Source organism: Salvelinus fontinalis, chromosome 5 (assembly GCF_029448725.1).
Source record: "Salvelinus fontinalis isolate EN_2023a chromosome 5, ASM2944872v1, whole genome shotgun sequence".
Classification (NCBI taxonomy): Eukaryota; Metazoa; Chordata; class Actinopteri; order Salmoniformes; family Salmonidae; genus Salvelinus; species Salvelinus fontinalis.
In genome coordinates, this window is record NC_074669.1 from 26361183 (window position 1) to 26374691 (window position 13509).

Sequence of the window (13509 nt, forward strand, 5' to 3'; positions counted from 1 at the left end):
TCAAGTTTTAATTACAGAGTTTGTAGAAGCAGCTTTTCATCACATTTCCATATGAATAGCTCATTAGTACTAAGCACACCAGCGAGCCAAAGCCCATATTTGACTCATTCCACCATCTTTAGAAATAGGGCCATGACATGGTTGCTAATGACAACCAGCAAGACTGCTTCTCAGCAGCTCACGTGTTTGGTGTTCTAGATTATGAGTCTTTCTTTTGCTGAGAGGTCCGCCTTTCATTTGTTGGGGTTGGTCGCCACCTGCTGTTAGGGATAATTACAGGAGGCCTAATGTAGCTGCCACCCTGCTGGTTAAAGTATTATAACCCAGAGTGGTTATTCTGTGGTTAAACAGCATAGTGAACACAGTTTGGAAGGTAAAATAATTTACCTCCGTTTATTGTCCTATTATGAACCAAACCATAAAAAGGATGACATTCTCAGTGTGTATTCCAGTACAGCATTTTTATTCATTCATAGGGTATACTATTCATTTTTCTATCAAATATATTACCTTTCAGTCCATGAAAGCAGAACTAGATATAAATATTTCATTTAATAATAAGCAACAACTCATTTTCAAGTTTCAACCATGGCAATCAACGTTCACAGCAGTCAAATTGCATTGCAGGTTTAGAAATAACATTCTAATAGACACATTCCTTTCTTTAGTCGAGCTTAGCCACATAGCTTAGTTTACATAAACAATAATAATACAAAATAAAATGTAACTTTCAATAATGATAATAAAAATGCTCCAATGTTTGGCCCCTTAGCATTGTAGCATGACAGTGTTTTAGCCATTTTTTAAGTGCAGACAACAATTCAGTAGATTTTCAAAAGTAGCAAACACCATTCGAATAGCTGCAAAACAGTTCAGCAGGTTTCCATTGAGATGACAGGAAAGCAGACAGTGAGGGCAAGGGACAGACAGAGACCGACTAGGAATAGCATGTGTGTGTTCCAATAATACAGCAGTAGGTAAATTATGCTTAGCGATGTCCGTATCATTTTGCACTCTAAGACATTTACCTTCCCCTCCCCCTCTCTCTCTGTATTCGTGTGTCCCCTCTCTCTAGAGTCTTGTTTCTCCCTCGCATATTTCTCTTCTTCCACATCGGACAAAATGCCGCCCAGTTGTCATGACAACCCCCTGGCTGGTTGGTCTGAAGCAGCTTAATTCCATCGACATTACAACAGCTCGCTATTAACAGACGCTGAGTTGACGCTGTCTGGAAGAGCACAGAACGAGAGACATTCCTGATTACTGACTCATCTAATTAAAAACAATTTGATCAGATAATTAACAACAGTGAAGTCATGTTTGAGTTCGATTCCGACCTAAGGGGTGATTGAAAACGTTGCTTTGTTTAGTCTGAGACACACACACACACACACACACACACACACACACACACACACACACACACACACACACACACACACACACACACACACACACACACACACACACACACACACACACACACACACACACACACACACACACACACACACACACACACGTACAAGGTAACAGTCAGACAGTGTGTGATCATGAGGCACATATTAACTAGAGGTCGACCGATTATGATTGTTCAACGCCGATACCGATACCGATTTTTGGAGGACCAAAAAAAGCGGATACCGATTAATCGGCCGATTTTTAAAATGTATTTATAATAATGACAATTACAACAATACTGAATGAACACTTATTTTAACTTAATATAATACATCAATAAAATCAATTTAGCCTCAAATGAATAATGAAACATGTTAAATTTGGTTTAAATAAATGCAAAAACAAAGTGTTGAAGAAGAAAGTAAAAGTGCAATATGTGCCATGTAAAAAAGCTAACGTTTAAGTTCCTTGCTCAGAACATGAGAACATATAAAAGCTGGTGGTTCCTTTTAACATGAGTCTTCAATATTCCCAGGTAAGAAGTTTTAGGTTGTAGTTATTATAGGAATTATAGGACTATTTCTCTCTATACCATTTGTATTTCACATACCTTTGACAATTGGATGTTCTTATAGGCACTTTACTATTGCCAGTGTAACAGTATAGCTTCCGTCTCTCTCCTCGCCCCTACCTGGGCTCGAACCAGGAACAAATCGACAACAGCCACCCTCAAAGCATCGTTACCCATCGCTCCACAAAAGCCGCGGCCCTTGCAGAGCAAGGGGAACAACTACTCCAAGTCTCAGAACGAGTGACGTCACCGATTGAAACGCTATTAGCGTGCACCCTGCTAACTAGCGAGCCATTTCACATCGGTTACACCAGCCTAATCTCGGGAGTTGATAGGCTTGAAGTTATAAACAGCTCAATGCTTGAAGCATTGCAAAGAGCTGCTGGCAAACGCACGAAAGTGCTGTTTGAATGAATGCTTACGAGCCTGCTGCTGCCTACCATCGCTCAGTCAGACTGCTCTATCAAATATCAAATCATAGACTTAATTATTATTAAATACGAGCCTTTGGTCATTAATATGGTCGAATCCGGAAACTATCATTTCGAAAACAAAACGTTTATTCTTTCAGTGAAATACGGAACCGTTCCGTATTTTATCTAACGGGTGGCATCCATAAGTCTAAATATTGCTGTTACATTGTACAACCTTCAATGTTATGTCATAATTATGTACAATTCTGGCAAATGAATTACGGTCTTTGTGAGGAATAAATGGACTTCACACAGTTCGCAACGAGCCAGGCGGCCCAAACTGCTGCATATACCCTGACTGCTTGCACGGAACGCAAGAGAAGTGACACAATTTCCCTAATTATAAGAATTATAAGAAAAGGTTTAAAAATATATACTTGTGTATTGATTTTAAAGAAAGGCATTGATGTTTATGGTTAGGTGCAACGACAGTGCTAAATCATCACCCGTTTGGCGAAGTAGGCTGTGAATCGATGAGAAATTAACAGGCACCGCATCGATTATATGCAACGCAGGACACGCTAGATAAACTAGTAATATCATCAACCATGTGTAGTTAACTAGTGATTATGTTAAGATTGATTGTTTTTAACTGACTTGCCTAGTTAAATAAAGGTGTAAAAAAATAAAATATACAAATATTTTAAAAATTCTGCCAAATCGGTGTCCAAAAATACAGATTTCTGATTGTTATGAAAACTTGAAATCGGCCCTAATTAATCGGCCATTCCGATTAATCGGTCGACCTCTAATATTAACACACACAAACCCATGGATCAATATAAGCATACTGACTAACTATTGGAAAGACAGACAGACAGACAGACAGACAGACAGACAGACAGACAGACAGACAGACAGACAGTCAGACAGACAGACAGACAGACAGACGCATACAGGCTGACAGGTGTACCTGTGTCACAAGACATAGCCTTTCTGTTCCTTTGGGGTTTCACTGGGGCCTGAGGTCTCACTGCTTCCTCACCTGCACACCATATACCACCGTCAATCATACACTGTCATACTCTGTCACACACTGTAACGACAAAATTATATTGATTTAATTTGTTAATACCTTGACTGAAAGCCCTGTCAGCCAATCCCAGCACTGGCTTGTTGAATGCAGATGGTGCAAGATATGGGATAGGCCTTTCATTGGCATACTCATTTGGAGAAGACACATAGGATGTCTTTGGCTGAAAATAAATGTGGCACAAAATTAATACAATTATCAATTAATATCTAAACATAACCACACATACAGTTTATTAGGTACACCCATCTAGTCTCGGGTCAGACCCCCCTTTGCCTCCAGAACAGCCTGAATTCTTTGGCGAATGGAAACGTTTCTCAATTGGTATCAAAGGACCTAACGTGTGCTAGGAAAACATTCCCCAAACCATTACACCACCAGCACCAGCCTGTATCGTTGACACCAGACAGGATGGGGCCATGGACTCATGCTGCTTACTCCAAAACCTGACGCTTCCCTTAGCATGGCGCAACAGGAACCGGGATTTGACGAAGCAGTCAATGTTTTTCCATTCCTCAATTGTCCAGTGTCGGTGTCCGCGTGTCCACTGGAACCGCTTCTTCTTATTTTTTAGCTGATCGGAGTGGAACACGGTGTGGTCGTCTGCTGCAACAGCCCATCCGTGACAAGGACCGGTGAGTTCTGCGTTCCAAGATACCATTCTGCAAACCACTGTTGTACTGTGCCGTTATTTGCCTGTTAGCTTGCACAATTCTTGCCATTCTCTTTCGACCTCTCATCAACAAGCCCACTGGACTGCCGCTGACTGGATGTTTTTTGTTTGTCGCTCCATTCTTACGCTCCATTCTCTTGCGGCCGTACGGTTCTGATAACCGGCGCGCCTGGCACTGACGATCATACCACACTCAAAATCGCTTAGGTAACTCGTTTGGCCCATTCTAACGTTCAATAGAACAGTAACTGAAGTCCTCGACGCCTGTCTGCCTGCTTTATATAGCAAGCCACAGTCACGTGACTCACTGTCTGTAGGAGCAAAACATTTTCGTGAACTGGGTGGTGTACCTAATAAACAGGCCGGTATACTATTATATTCACATAAATATGACAACCAGAAGTATATGAAAAGACAGAGACCTTTTCAGGAATGGGAGGTGGCTGTCCCTCTGCATCTCTGCCTCTATCTCTCTCTTTCCTTTCCATTCTTCCACCATCCCTATCACCGTCTGCTTCCTCCTCTGCACCTGAAGATAAAGATGGAGTAATAACATCATTAAAGCTACAATATGTAACTTTCTGGGCGACCGGACTAAATTCACATAGAAATGTGAGTTATAGATCTGTCATTTTCACTGAAAGCAAGTCTAAGAAGCGGTAGATATGTTTTATGTGCATTATTTCTATGCTTTGCCTTCTTAAGTTGGATTTTTGCGTCTTTTACTTTCGGTTTTGTACACCAGCTTCACACAGCTGAAAATATATTTTATAGCGGTTTAGATGGTACAATAATTCTCTACACTGAATCATCGTACCAAACCGTACACTTTGCTTGTTTTGTAACATAAACTATTCCAATTTTAGCAACCAGGAAATGGCGGAGCGATTTCTGCATATTGCACCTTTAAATCAACACAACAATGTGTAAGAGACAGGTGCAGTACCAGAGCTCTCCTGTAGATGTCTCTGTCTCAGTTTGGACTGGATGGGTTTGCTGCTCTGGGGAGGAGGGTCTGGTTTAGATGCATTCATAGAAACCCGTCCAGGGGGAACCCCTACTCCACCCCTCCACCCTTCCACCTGTCCTACAGCAGTGTCTGAGTGCAGATGTCTGTCCGTCTGTGTGTCAGAGTACTTCTGTCTGTCCACGGTTGCCTCCATGTTTTTCTGGGAGTCAGTCTCACTTTTAGGTGATGGAGTCCTGTCTGATGGGTAAGGCGGCAGAGGCCTCTGAGCCAGATGTTGTCCCTGGGCTTGTCTGTCAGACTGTCTGCCTGACTGCCTGCTCTCTATCCACTGTCTGTCTATCTGTATGTCTGTCGGTCGTCCCTCTGCCCACTTTCTGTCTGTCTGTTGTCTGCTCACCGTCCACTGTCTATCTCGATCAAACTGTCTGTCGATCTGTCTCTGTGTGTGTCTGTCAACTGTCCACTGTCTTTCCATGTGTCTATCTGCATGCCTGCTCTCTGTCCAATATCTGTCCATCTGTCTCTCTGCTGTTCTTCCCTCTGTCCATGTTTTGTCTGACAGTTTGTCCTCGGTCCAGTGCCGGTCAGAGTGTCTGTCAGCCGGTCTTATTAATGTCCTCTCTCTGTCTGTGTGAAGCCCCTCTGTCCACTGTCTGTCCACCTGTCTGTCCTCTGACCAATGTCTGTCAGTATCTGCAGGTTGCTCGTACGCTGTCTCTAGCTTTGATGGCTGTAAATAACACAGAGGAAAAGATGAGAAGAGATTTTATAACCATGAACTCATCAACCAGTATGAATGTTTTCTACCACAAGTGATACAGCATAGACTGTACCTGGCTGGGTGAGTAGAAGGGGTGTCTGCTGCCCGGCATGCCAGGCTGTGGTGGTATGCTCTGCACTGGCTGCAGGCTCAGACCTACTGGCTCCTCCCCCCTCTGGTCCTCCACCTTCCCATCAGCCCCCTCACCAGGAGAGCAGGCCCTGGCAGCAGAACGAGGGGGCTGCAGCAGCGTGTAGACATTCTCAGTGGCTGTCCTGAGAGAGAGAAGAGCAAAGAGGACAGTCAGAGAAACAATGAGAGTCAACCAATAATTTGCTCAGTGGCCCCGGGATTGTATTTGATTTGGTGTGGATAACAAATGGGGCCTGTTTAGGCTTTCTAACCCAGCAGGCTAAGCTATAATAATGTTTTAATATTGGGATAGAATATATTAGACTTGCATAATTTTTTACATCTTTATTCATTAGACTGCATCATCATTGCCATCATTCTGTTTGCATCTCATAATCTGAGATCTCATAATCTGTTTTACACACACTGGTGTCATTTACATCTGTTTTACACACACTGGTGACATCTACATCTGTTTAGACACACTGGTGACATCTACATATGTTTACACACACTGGTGACATCTACATCTGTTTAGACACACTGGTGACATCTATATCTGTTTACACACACTGGTGACATCTACATTTGTTTACACACACTGGTGACATCTACATTTGTTTTACACACACTGGTGACATCTACATCTGTTTACACACACTGGTGACATCTACATCTGTTTACACACACTGGTGACATCTACATCTGTTTACACACACTGGTGACATCTACATATGTTTACACATACTGGTGTCATCTACATCTGTTTACACACACTGGTGACATCTACATCTGTTTACACACACTGGTGTCATCTACATCTGTTTACACACACTGGTGACATCTACATCTGTTTACACACACTGGTGACATCTACATATGTTTACACACACTGGTGACATCTACATCTGTTTACACACACTGGTGACATCTACATCTGTTTACACACACTGGTGACATCTACATCTGTTTACACACACTGGTGACATCTACATCTGTTTACACACACTGGTGACATCTACATCTGTTTAGACACACTGGTGACATCTACATCTGTTTACACACACTGGTGACATCTACATTTGTTTTACACACACTGGTGTCATCTACATCTGTTTACACACACTGGTTACATCTACATCTGTTTTCACACACTGGTGACATCTACATCTGTTTAGACACTCTGGTGACATCTACATATGTTTACACATACTGGTGTCATCTACATCTGTTTACACACTGGTGACATCTACATCTGTTTAGACACACTGGTGACATCTACATCTGTTTACACACACTGGTGACATCTACATCTGTTTAGACACACTGGTGAAATCTACATCTGTTTACACACACTGGTGACATTTACATCTGTTTAGACACACTGGTGACATTTACATCTGTTTACACACACTGGTGACATCTACATCTGTTTACACACACTGGTGACATCTACATCTGTTTACACACACTGGTGACATCTACATTTGTTTTACACACACTGGTGTCACCAACATCTGTTTACACACACTGGTAACATCTACATCTGTTTAGACCTACTGGTGTCATCTACATCTGTTTACACACACTGGTGACATCTACATCTGTTTACACACACTGGTGTCATCTACATCTGTTTTACACACACTGGTGTCATCTACATCTGTTTTACACACACTGGTGACATCTACATCTGTTTTACACACACTGATGTCATCTACATCTGTTTACACACACTGGTGACATCTACATCTGTTTACACACACTGGTGACATCTACATCTGTTTACACACACTGGTGACATCTACATTTGTTTTACACACACTGGTGTCATCTACATCTGTTTTACACACACTGGTGACATCTACATCTGTTTTACACACACTGGTGTCATCTACATCTGTTTACACACACTGGTAACATCTACATCTGTTTTACACACACTGGTGACATCTACATCTGTTTACACACACTGGTGACATCTACATCTGTTTACACACACTGGTGTCATCTACATCTGTTTAGACACACTGGTGTCATCTACATCTGTTTAGACACACTGGTTTCACCTACATCTGTTTACACACACTGGTGACATCTACATATGTTTACACATACTGGTGTCATCTACATCTGTTTACACACACTGGTGACATCTACATCTGTTTTAGACACACTGGTGACATCTACATCTGTTTTACACACACTGGTGTCATCTACATCTGTTTTACACACACTGGTGTCATCTACATCTGTTTTACACACACTGGTGTCATCTACATCTGTTTTAGACACACTGGTGAAATCTACATCTGTTTTACACACACTGGTGTCATCTACATCTGTTTAGACACACTGGTGACATCTACATCTGTTTAGACACACTGGTGACATCTACATCTGTTTAGACACACTGGTGACATCTACATCTGTTTTACACACACTGGTGACATCTACATCTGTTTACACACACTGGTGACATCTACATCTGTTTTACACACACTGGTGTCATCTACATCTGTTTAGACACACTGGTGTTATCTACATCTGTTTAGACACACTGGTGACATCTACATCTGTTTTACACACACTGGTGACATCTACATTTGTTTTACACACACTGGTTTCACCTACATCTGTTTACACACACTGGTGACATCTACATATGTTTACACATACTGGTGTTATCTACATCTGTTTACACACACTGGTGACATCTACATCTGTTTTAGACACACTGGTGACATCTACATCTGTTTTACACACACTGGTGTCATCTACATCTGTTTTACACACACTGGTGTCATCTACATCTGTTTACACACACTGGTGACATCTACATCTGTTTACACACACTGGTGACATCTACATCTGTTTTACACACACTGGTGTCATCTACATCTGTTTTACACACACTGGTGTCATCTACATCTGTTTTAGACACACTGGTGACATCTACATCTGTTTTACACACACTGGTGTCATCTACATCTGTTTTAGACACACTGGTGACATCTACATCTGTTTTACACACACTGGTGACATCTACACCTGTTTAGACACACTGGTGACATCTACATCTGTTTTAGACACACTGGTGACATCTACATCTGTTTTACACACACTGGTGTCATCTACATCTGTTTAGACCTACTAGTGACATCTACATCTGTTTTACACACACTGGTGTCATCTACATCTGTTTTAGACACACTGGTGACATCTACATCTGTTTTACACACACTGGTGTCATCTACATCTGTTTTACACACACTGGTGACATCTACATCTGTTTACACACACTGGTGACATCTACATCTGTTTACACACACTGGTGACATCTACATCTGTTTACACACACTGCTGACATCTACATCTGTTTTACACACACTGGTGTCATCTACATCTGTTTTACACACACTGGTGTCATCTACATCTGTTTTAGACACACTGGTGACATCTACATCTGTTTACACACACTGGTGACATCTACATCTGTTTATACACACTGGTGACATCTACATCTGTTTACACACACTGGTGTCATCTACATCTGTTTACACACACTGGTGACATCTACATCTGTTTACACACACTGGTGTCATCTACATCTGCAGTGCTCTCCGGCAGCATGACCATTCCTCATGTCAATACAGCACTGCTTCCCAGCACTGATTTAGACTAATAGCACACAGGGTACACAGAGCATGCACTTAATGCTCATCATACTAACAGAGCAACAGAGAGAGAATGAAAGGTAGAGGGAGAAAGAGAGAGTGAATGAGAGTGATACATATTCATAGAGGTAAGGGGTAAACATGTGTTATAAAGTGAAAGTGAAGATCATGCGACACTGATATAAATCATGCTGTGTAGATTGCACGGCTTTATATATCATACTACCTGTGTGTGTGTGCGTGTGTGTGTGATACTGAGGATTCACAAACCCTGTGGGTGCCGTGGCAACAGTGTGACACTCCTCCCCACACCCATCTCCGCCAGACTCTGGCCCCTGATTGGAGAGCGTTGAGTTGCGGTTCCTACGGAAACCAAAGATGGCCAGCATATTGCGTCTTTTCTTTCGCCTGAGAGAGTGGGCTTTATGGAGAGAGGACAACTGACTGACATAGGGAAAAAGAGATGGAAAGGGTAGAGAGAGATGAGCGGAACAAAACAGGAAGAAGATAAAGGGTGAAGTCAAAAGCCAGATACAAAGAGAGACAAACTGACCATAGCTATACAGTAAAAATATGTACAAAACATTAGGAACACCTTCATTATAGTGAGATGCTCCCCCCCCCCCCCCCAAAAGAAGAGCCTCAATTCATCAGGGCATGGACTCGATAGCGTTTCATGGAGATTCTGGCCCATGTTGACATCCTTTGCCGATAGGTTGATATCCTTTGGGTGGTGGACCATTCTTGATACACACAGGAAACGAGTGTGAAAAACCCAGCAGCATTGCAGTTCTTGACACACTCAAACCAGTGTGCCTGACACCTACTACCATACGCCGTTCAAAGGCACTTTTATTTATTTTAATTTTAAATTTAACCTTTATTTAACTAGGCAAGTCAGTTAACTTCTTATGGCTGAAGGGGCAGTATTGAGTAGCTTGGATGAAAGGTGCCCATATCAAACGGCCTGCTCCTCAGTCATAGTTGCTAATATTTGCATATTATTATTATTATTGGATAGAAAACACTCTAAAGTTTCTAAAACTGTTTGAATTATGTCTGTGAGATTAACAGAACTCATATTGGCAGGCAAAATCCTGAGTTGAAATCAAAACAGGAAGTCAGAAATCTGAGCTTGTATGTATTCACCAGAGTCCCTAATGAAATCCCCTTGAGCTATGAATGATTGTGCACTGCCTAGGGGTTCCACTAGATGTCAACCATCAATAGAAATTATAATGAGACTTCTATGATGTTGTGGGAGAGAATGATAGCAGAATCAGTCAGGTGTCCATCAAGCAGCCATTTTCTGATCATGCTTTTTCCTCATGGAAGTCACTTACGTTCCATTGCTCACGAAGACAAGAAAGAATACTCCGGTTGGAACTTTATTGAATCTATATGTTAAAAACATCCTAATGATTGATTCTGTACTTAGTTTAAAATGTTTCTTCGACCGGTAATATCACTTTTTGAAGTTTTTGTCCGATATAACGCTGACCAGAATTAGCGTTTGGATATGTAAACCAGACGCGCTAACAAAAGAAGTTATTTGGACATAAATAACATTTTTTTTCCCGAACAAAACAAACATTTATTGTGGACCTGGGAATCCTGGTGTGCTTTCTGATGTAGATCATCAAAGGTAAGGGAATATTTATCATATATTTTCTTGTTTATGTTGACGCCATCTTTGCGGCTGTGGTGTTTTACTTTTGAGCGCCGTCTCAGATTATAGCGTGTTTTTTTTGTAATCTGACACAGCGGTTGCATTAAGGAGAGGTATATCTATAATTCCATGTGTATAACTTGTATTATCATCTATATTTATGAGTATTTCTGTTGAAACGATGTGGCTATGCAAAGTCACTTGATGTTTTTGCCACTAGTGAATCTAGTCGCCTCAATGTAAACTCAGATTTTTTTATATAAATATGAATTTAATCAAACAAAACATGCATCTATTGTGTAACATGAAGTCCTATGAGTGTCATCTGATGAAAATAATCGAAGGTTAGTGATTAATTTTATCTCTATTCTGGTTTTTGTGAAGCTATCTTTAGCTGGAAAAAATGGCTGTGATTATTGTGGTTTTGTGGTGACCTAACATAATCGTTTGTAGTGCTTTCGCTGAAAAGCCTATTTGAAATTGGACACTTTGGTGGGATTAACAACAAGATTACCTTTAAAATAATATAAGACACATGAATGTCTGAGGAATTTTAATTATGAGATTTCTGTTTTTTGAAATTGGCGCCCTGCACTTTGATATCGATCCCGTTAACGGAACTTCAGCCATAAGAAGTTTTTAAGAACAAAATTCTTATTTACAATGACGGCCTACCAAAAGGCAAAAGGCCTCCTGCGGGGACGGGGCCTGGGATTTAAAAAAAAAATATATTTTTAAAACATAGGACAAAACACACATCACGACAAGAGAGACACCACAACCCTACATAAAGAGATACCTAAGACAACAACACAGCATGGCAGCAACACATGACAACACAGCATAGTAGGAACACAACATGACAACAACATGGTAGCAACACAAAATGGCAGCAGCACAACATGGTAGCAGCACAAAACATGGTACAAACATTATAAGGCAAAGACAACAGCACAAAGGGCAAGAAGGTAGTGACAGCAATACATTACGCAAAGCAGCCACAACTGTCAGTAAGAGTGTCTATGATTGAGTCTATGAATGAAGAGATGGAGATAAAATTGTCCAGTTTGTGTGTTTTTTTCAGCTGGTTCCAGTCGCTAGCTGCAGCGAACTGAAAAGACGAGCGACCCAGGGATGTGTGTGCTTCTGGGACCTTTAACAGAATGTGACTGGCAGAATGGGTGTTGTATGTGGAGAATGCGGGCTGCAGTAGATATCTCAGATAGGGGGGAGTGAGGCCTAAGAGGGTTTAATAAATAAGCATCAACCAGTGAGTCTTGCGACGGGTATACAGAGATGACCAGTTTACAGAGGAATATAGAGTGCAGTGATGTGTCCTATAAGGATCATTGGTGGCAAATTTGATGTCCAAATGGTAAAGAACATCCTGTCGCTTGAGAGCACCCTTACCTGCTGATCTATAAATTACGTCTCCATAATAAAGAGGAGCGATTATGATAGAGGAAACCAAGTCTAGATTTAACCTTAGCCTGCAGCTTTGATATGTGCTGAGAGAAGGACAGTGTACCGTCTAGCCATACTCCCACATACTCGTATGAGGTGACTACCTCAAGCTCTAAACCCTCAGAGGTAGTAATCACATCGGTGGGGAGAGGGGCATTCTTCTTACCAAACCACATAACCTTTGTTTTGGGGGTGTTCAGAACAAGGTTAAGGGCAGAGAAAGCTTGTTGTAGAGCGTTTAACACAAAACGCCAGCTGAGTATAAGACTGTATCATCTGCATATAAATGGATGAGAGAGCTTCCTACTGCCTGAGCTATGTTGTTGATGTATATTGAGAAGAGTGTGGGGCCTAGGATCGAGCCTTGGGGTACTCCCTTGGTGACAGGCAGTGTCTGAGACAGATTTTCTGACTTTATACACTGCACTCTTTGAGAGAGGTAGTTAGCAAATTAGGCCAAAGACCCCTCAGAGACACCAATACTCCTTAGCTGGCTCACAAGAATGGAATGATCTACCATATCAAAAGCTTTGGCCAACTCAATAAAAATAGCAGCACAATATTGCTTAGAATCGAGGGCAATGGTAATATCATTTAGGACCTTTAAAGTTGCAGTGACACATCCATAAACTGAGCGGAAACCAGAATGCATACCAGAGAGAATTCTATAGACATCAAGAAAGCCA

The 13509-nt window shown here is 41.5% G+C and overlaps 1 protein-coding gene across 5 annotated transcripts in view; it reads right to left on the minus strand.

Moving 5' to 3' along the window:
• Positions 1-442: 442 nt before the first annotated feature.
• Positions 443-13509, minus strand: part of LOC129855411 (capping protein, Arp2/3 and myosin-I linker protein 3-like) — a 56066-nt gene continuing 42999 nt past the window's right edge. For 2 of the 5 annotated variants that reach the window (XM_055923050.1, XM_055923048.1), the window contains 7 exons: positions 9961-10134; positions 5955-6156; positions 5098-5851; positions 4574-4680; positions 3521-3641; positions 3359-3430; positions 443-1228 (listed from right to left, as the gene is read on the minus strand). In XM_055923050.1, coding sequence (XP_055779025.1) covers positions 1188-1228; positions 3359-3430; positions 3521-3641; positions 4574-4680; positions 5098-5851; positions 5955-6156; positions 9961-10134 — 1471 coding nt within the window. In that variant the 3' untranslated portion in view covers positions 443-1187. Of the gene's footprint in view, positions 1229-3358; positions 3482-3520; positions 3642-4573; positions 4681-5097; positions 5852-5954; positions 6157-9960; positions 10135-13509 lie in introns of those variants that run through there. The other 3 variants (XM_055923049.1, XM_055923051.1, XM_055923052.1) reach the window with 3 other exon arrangements.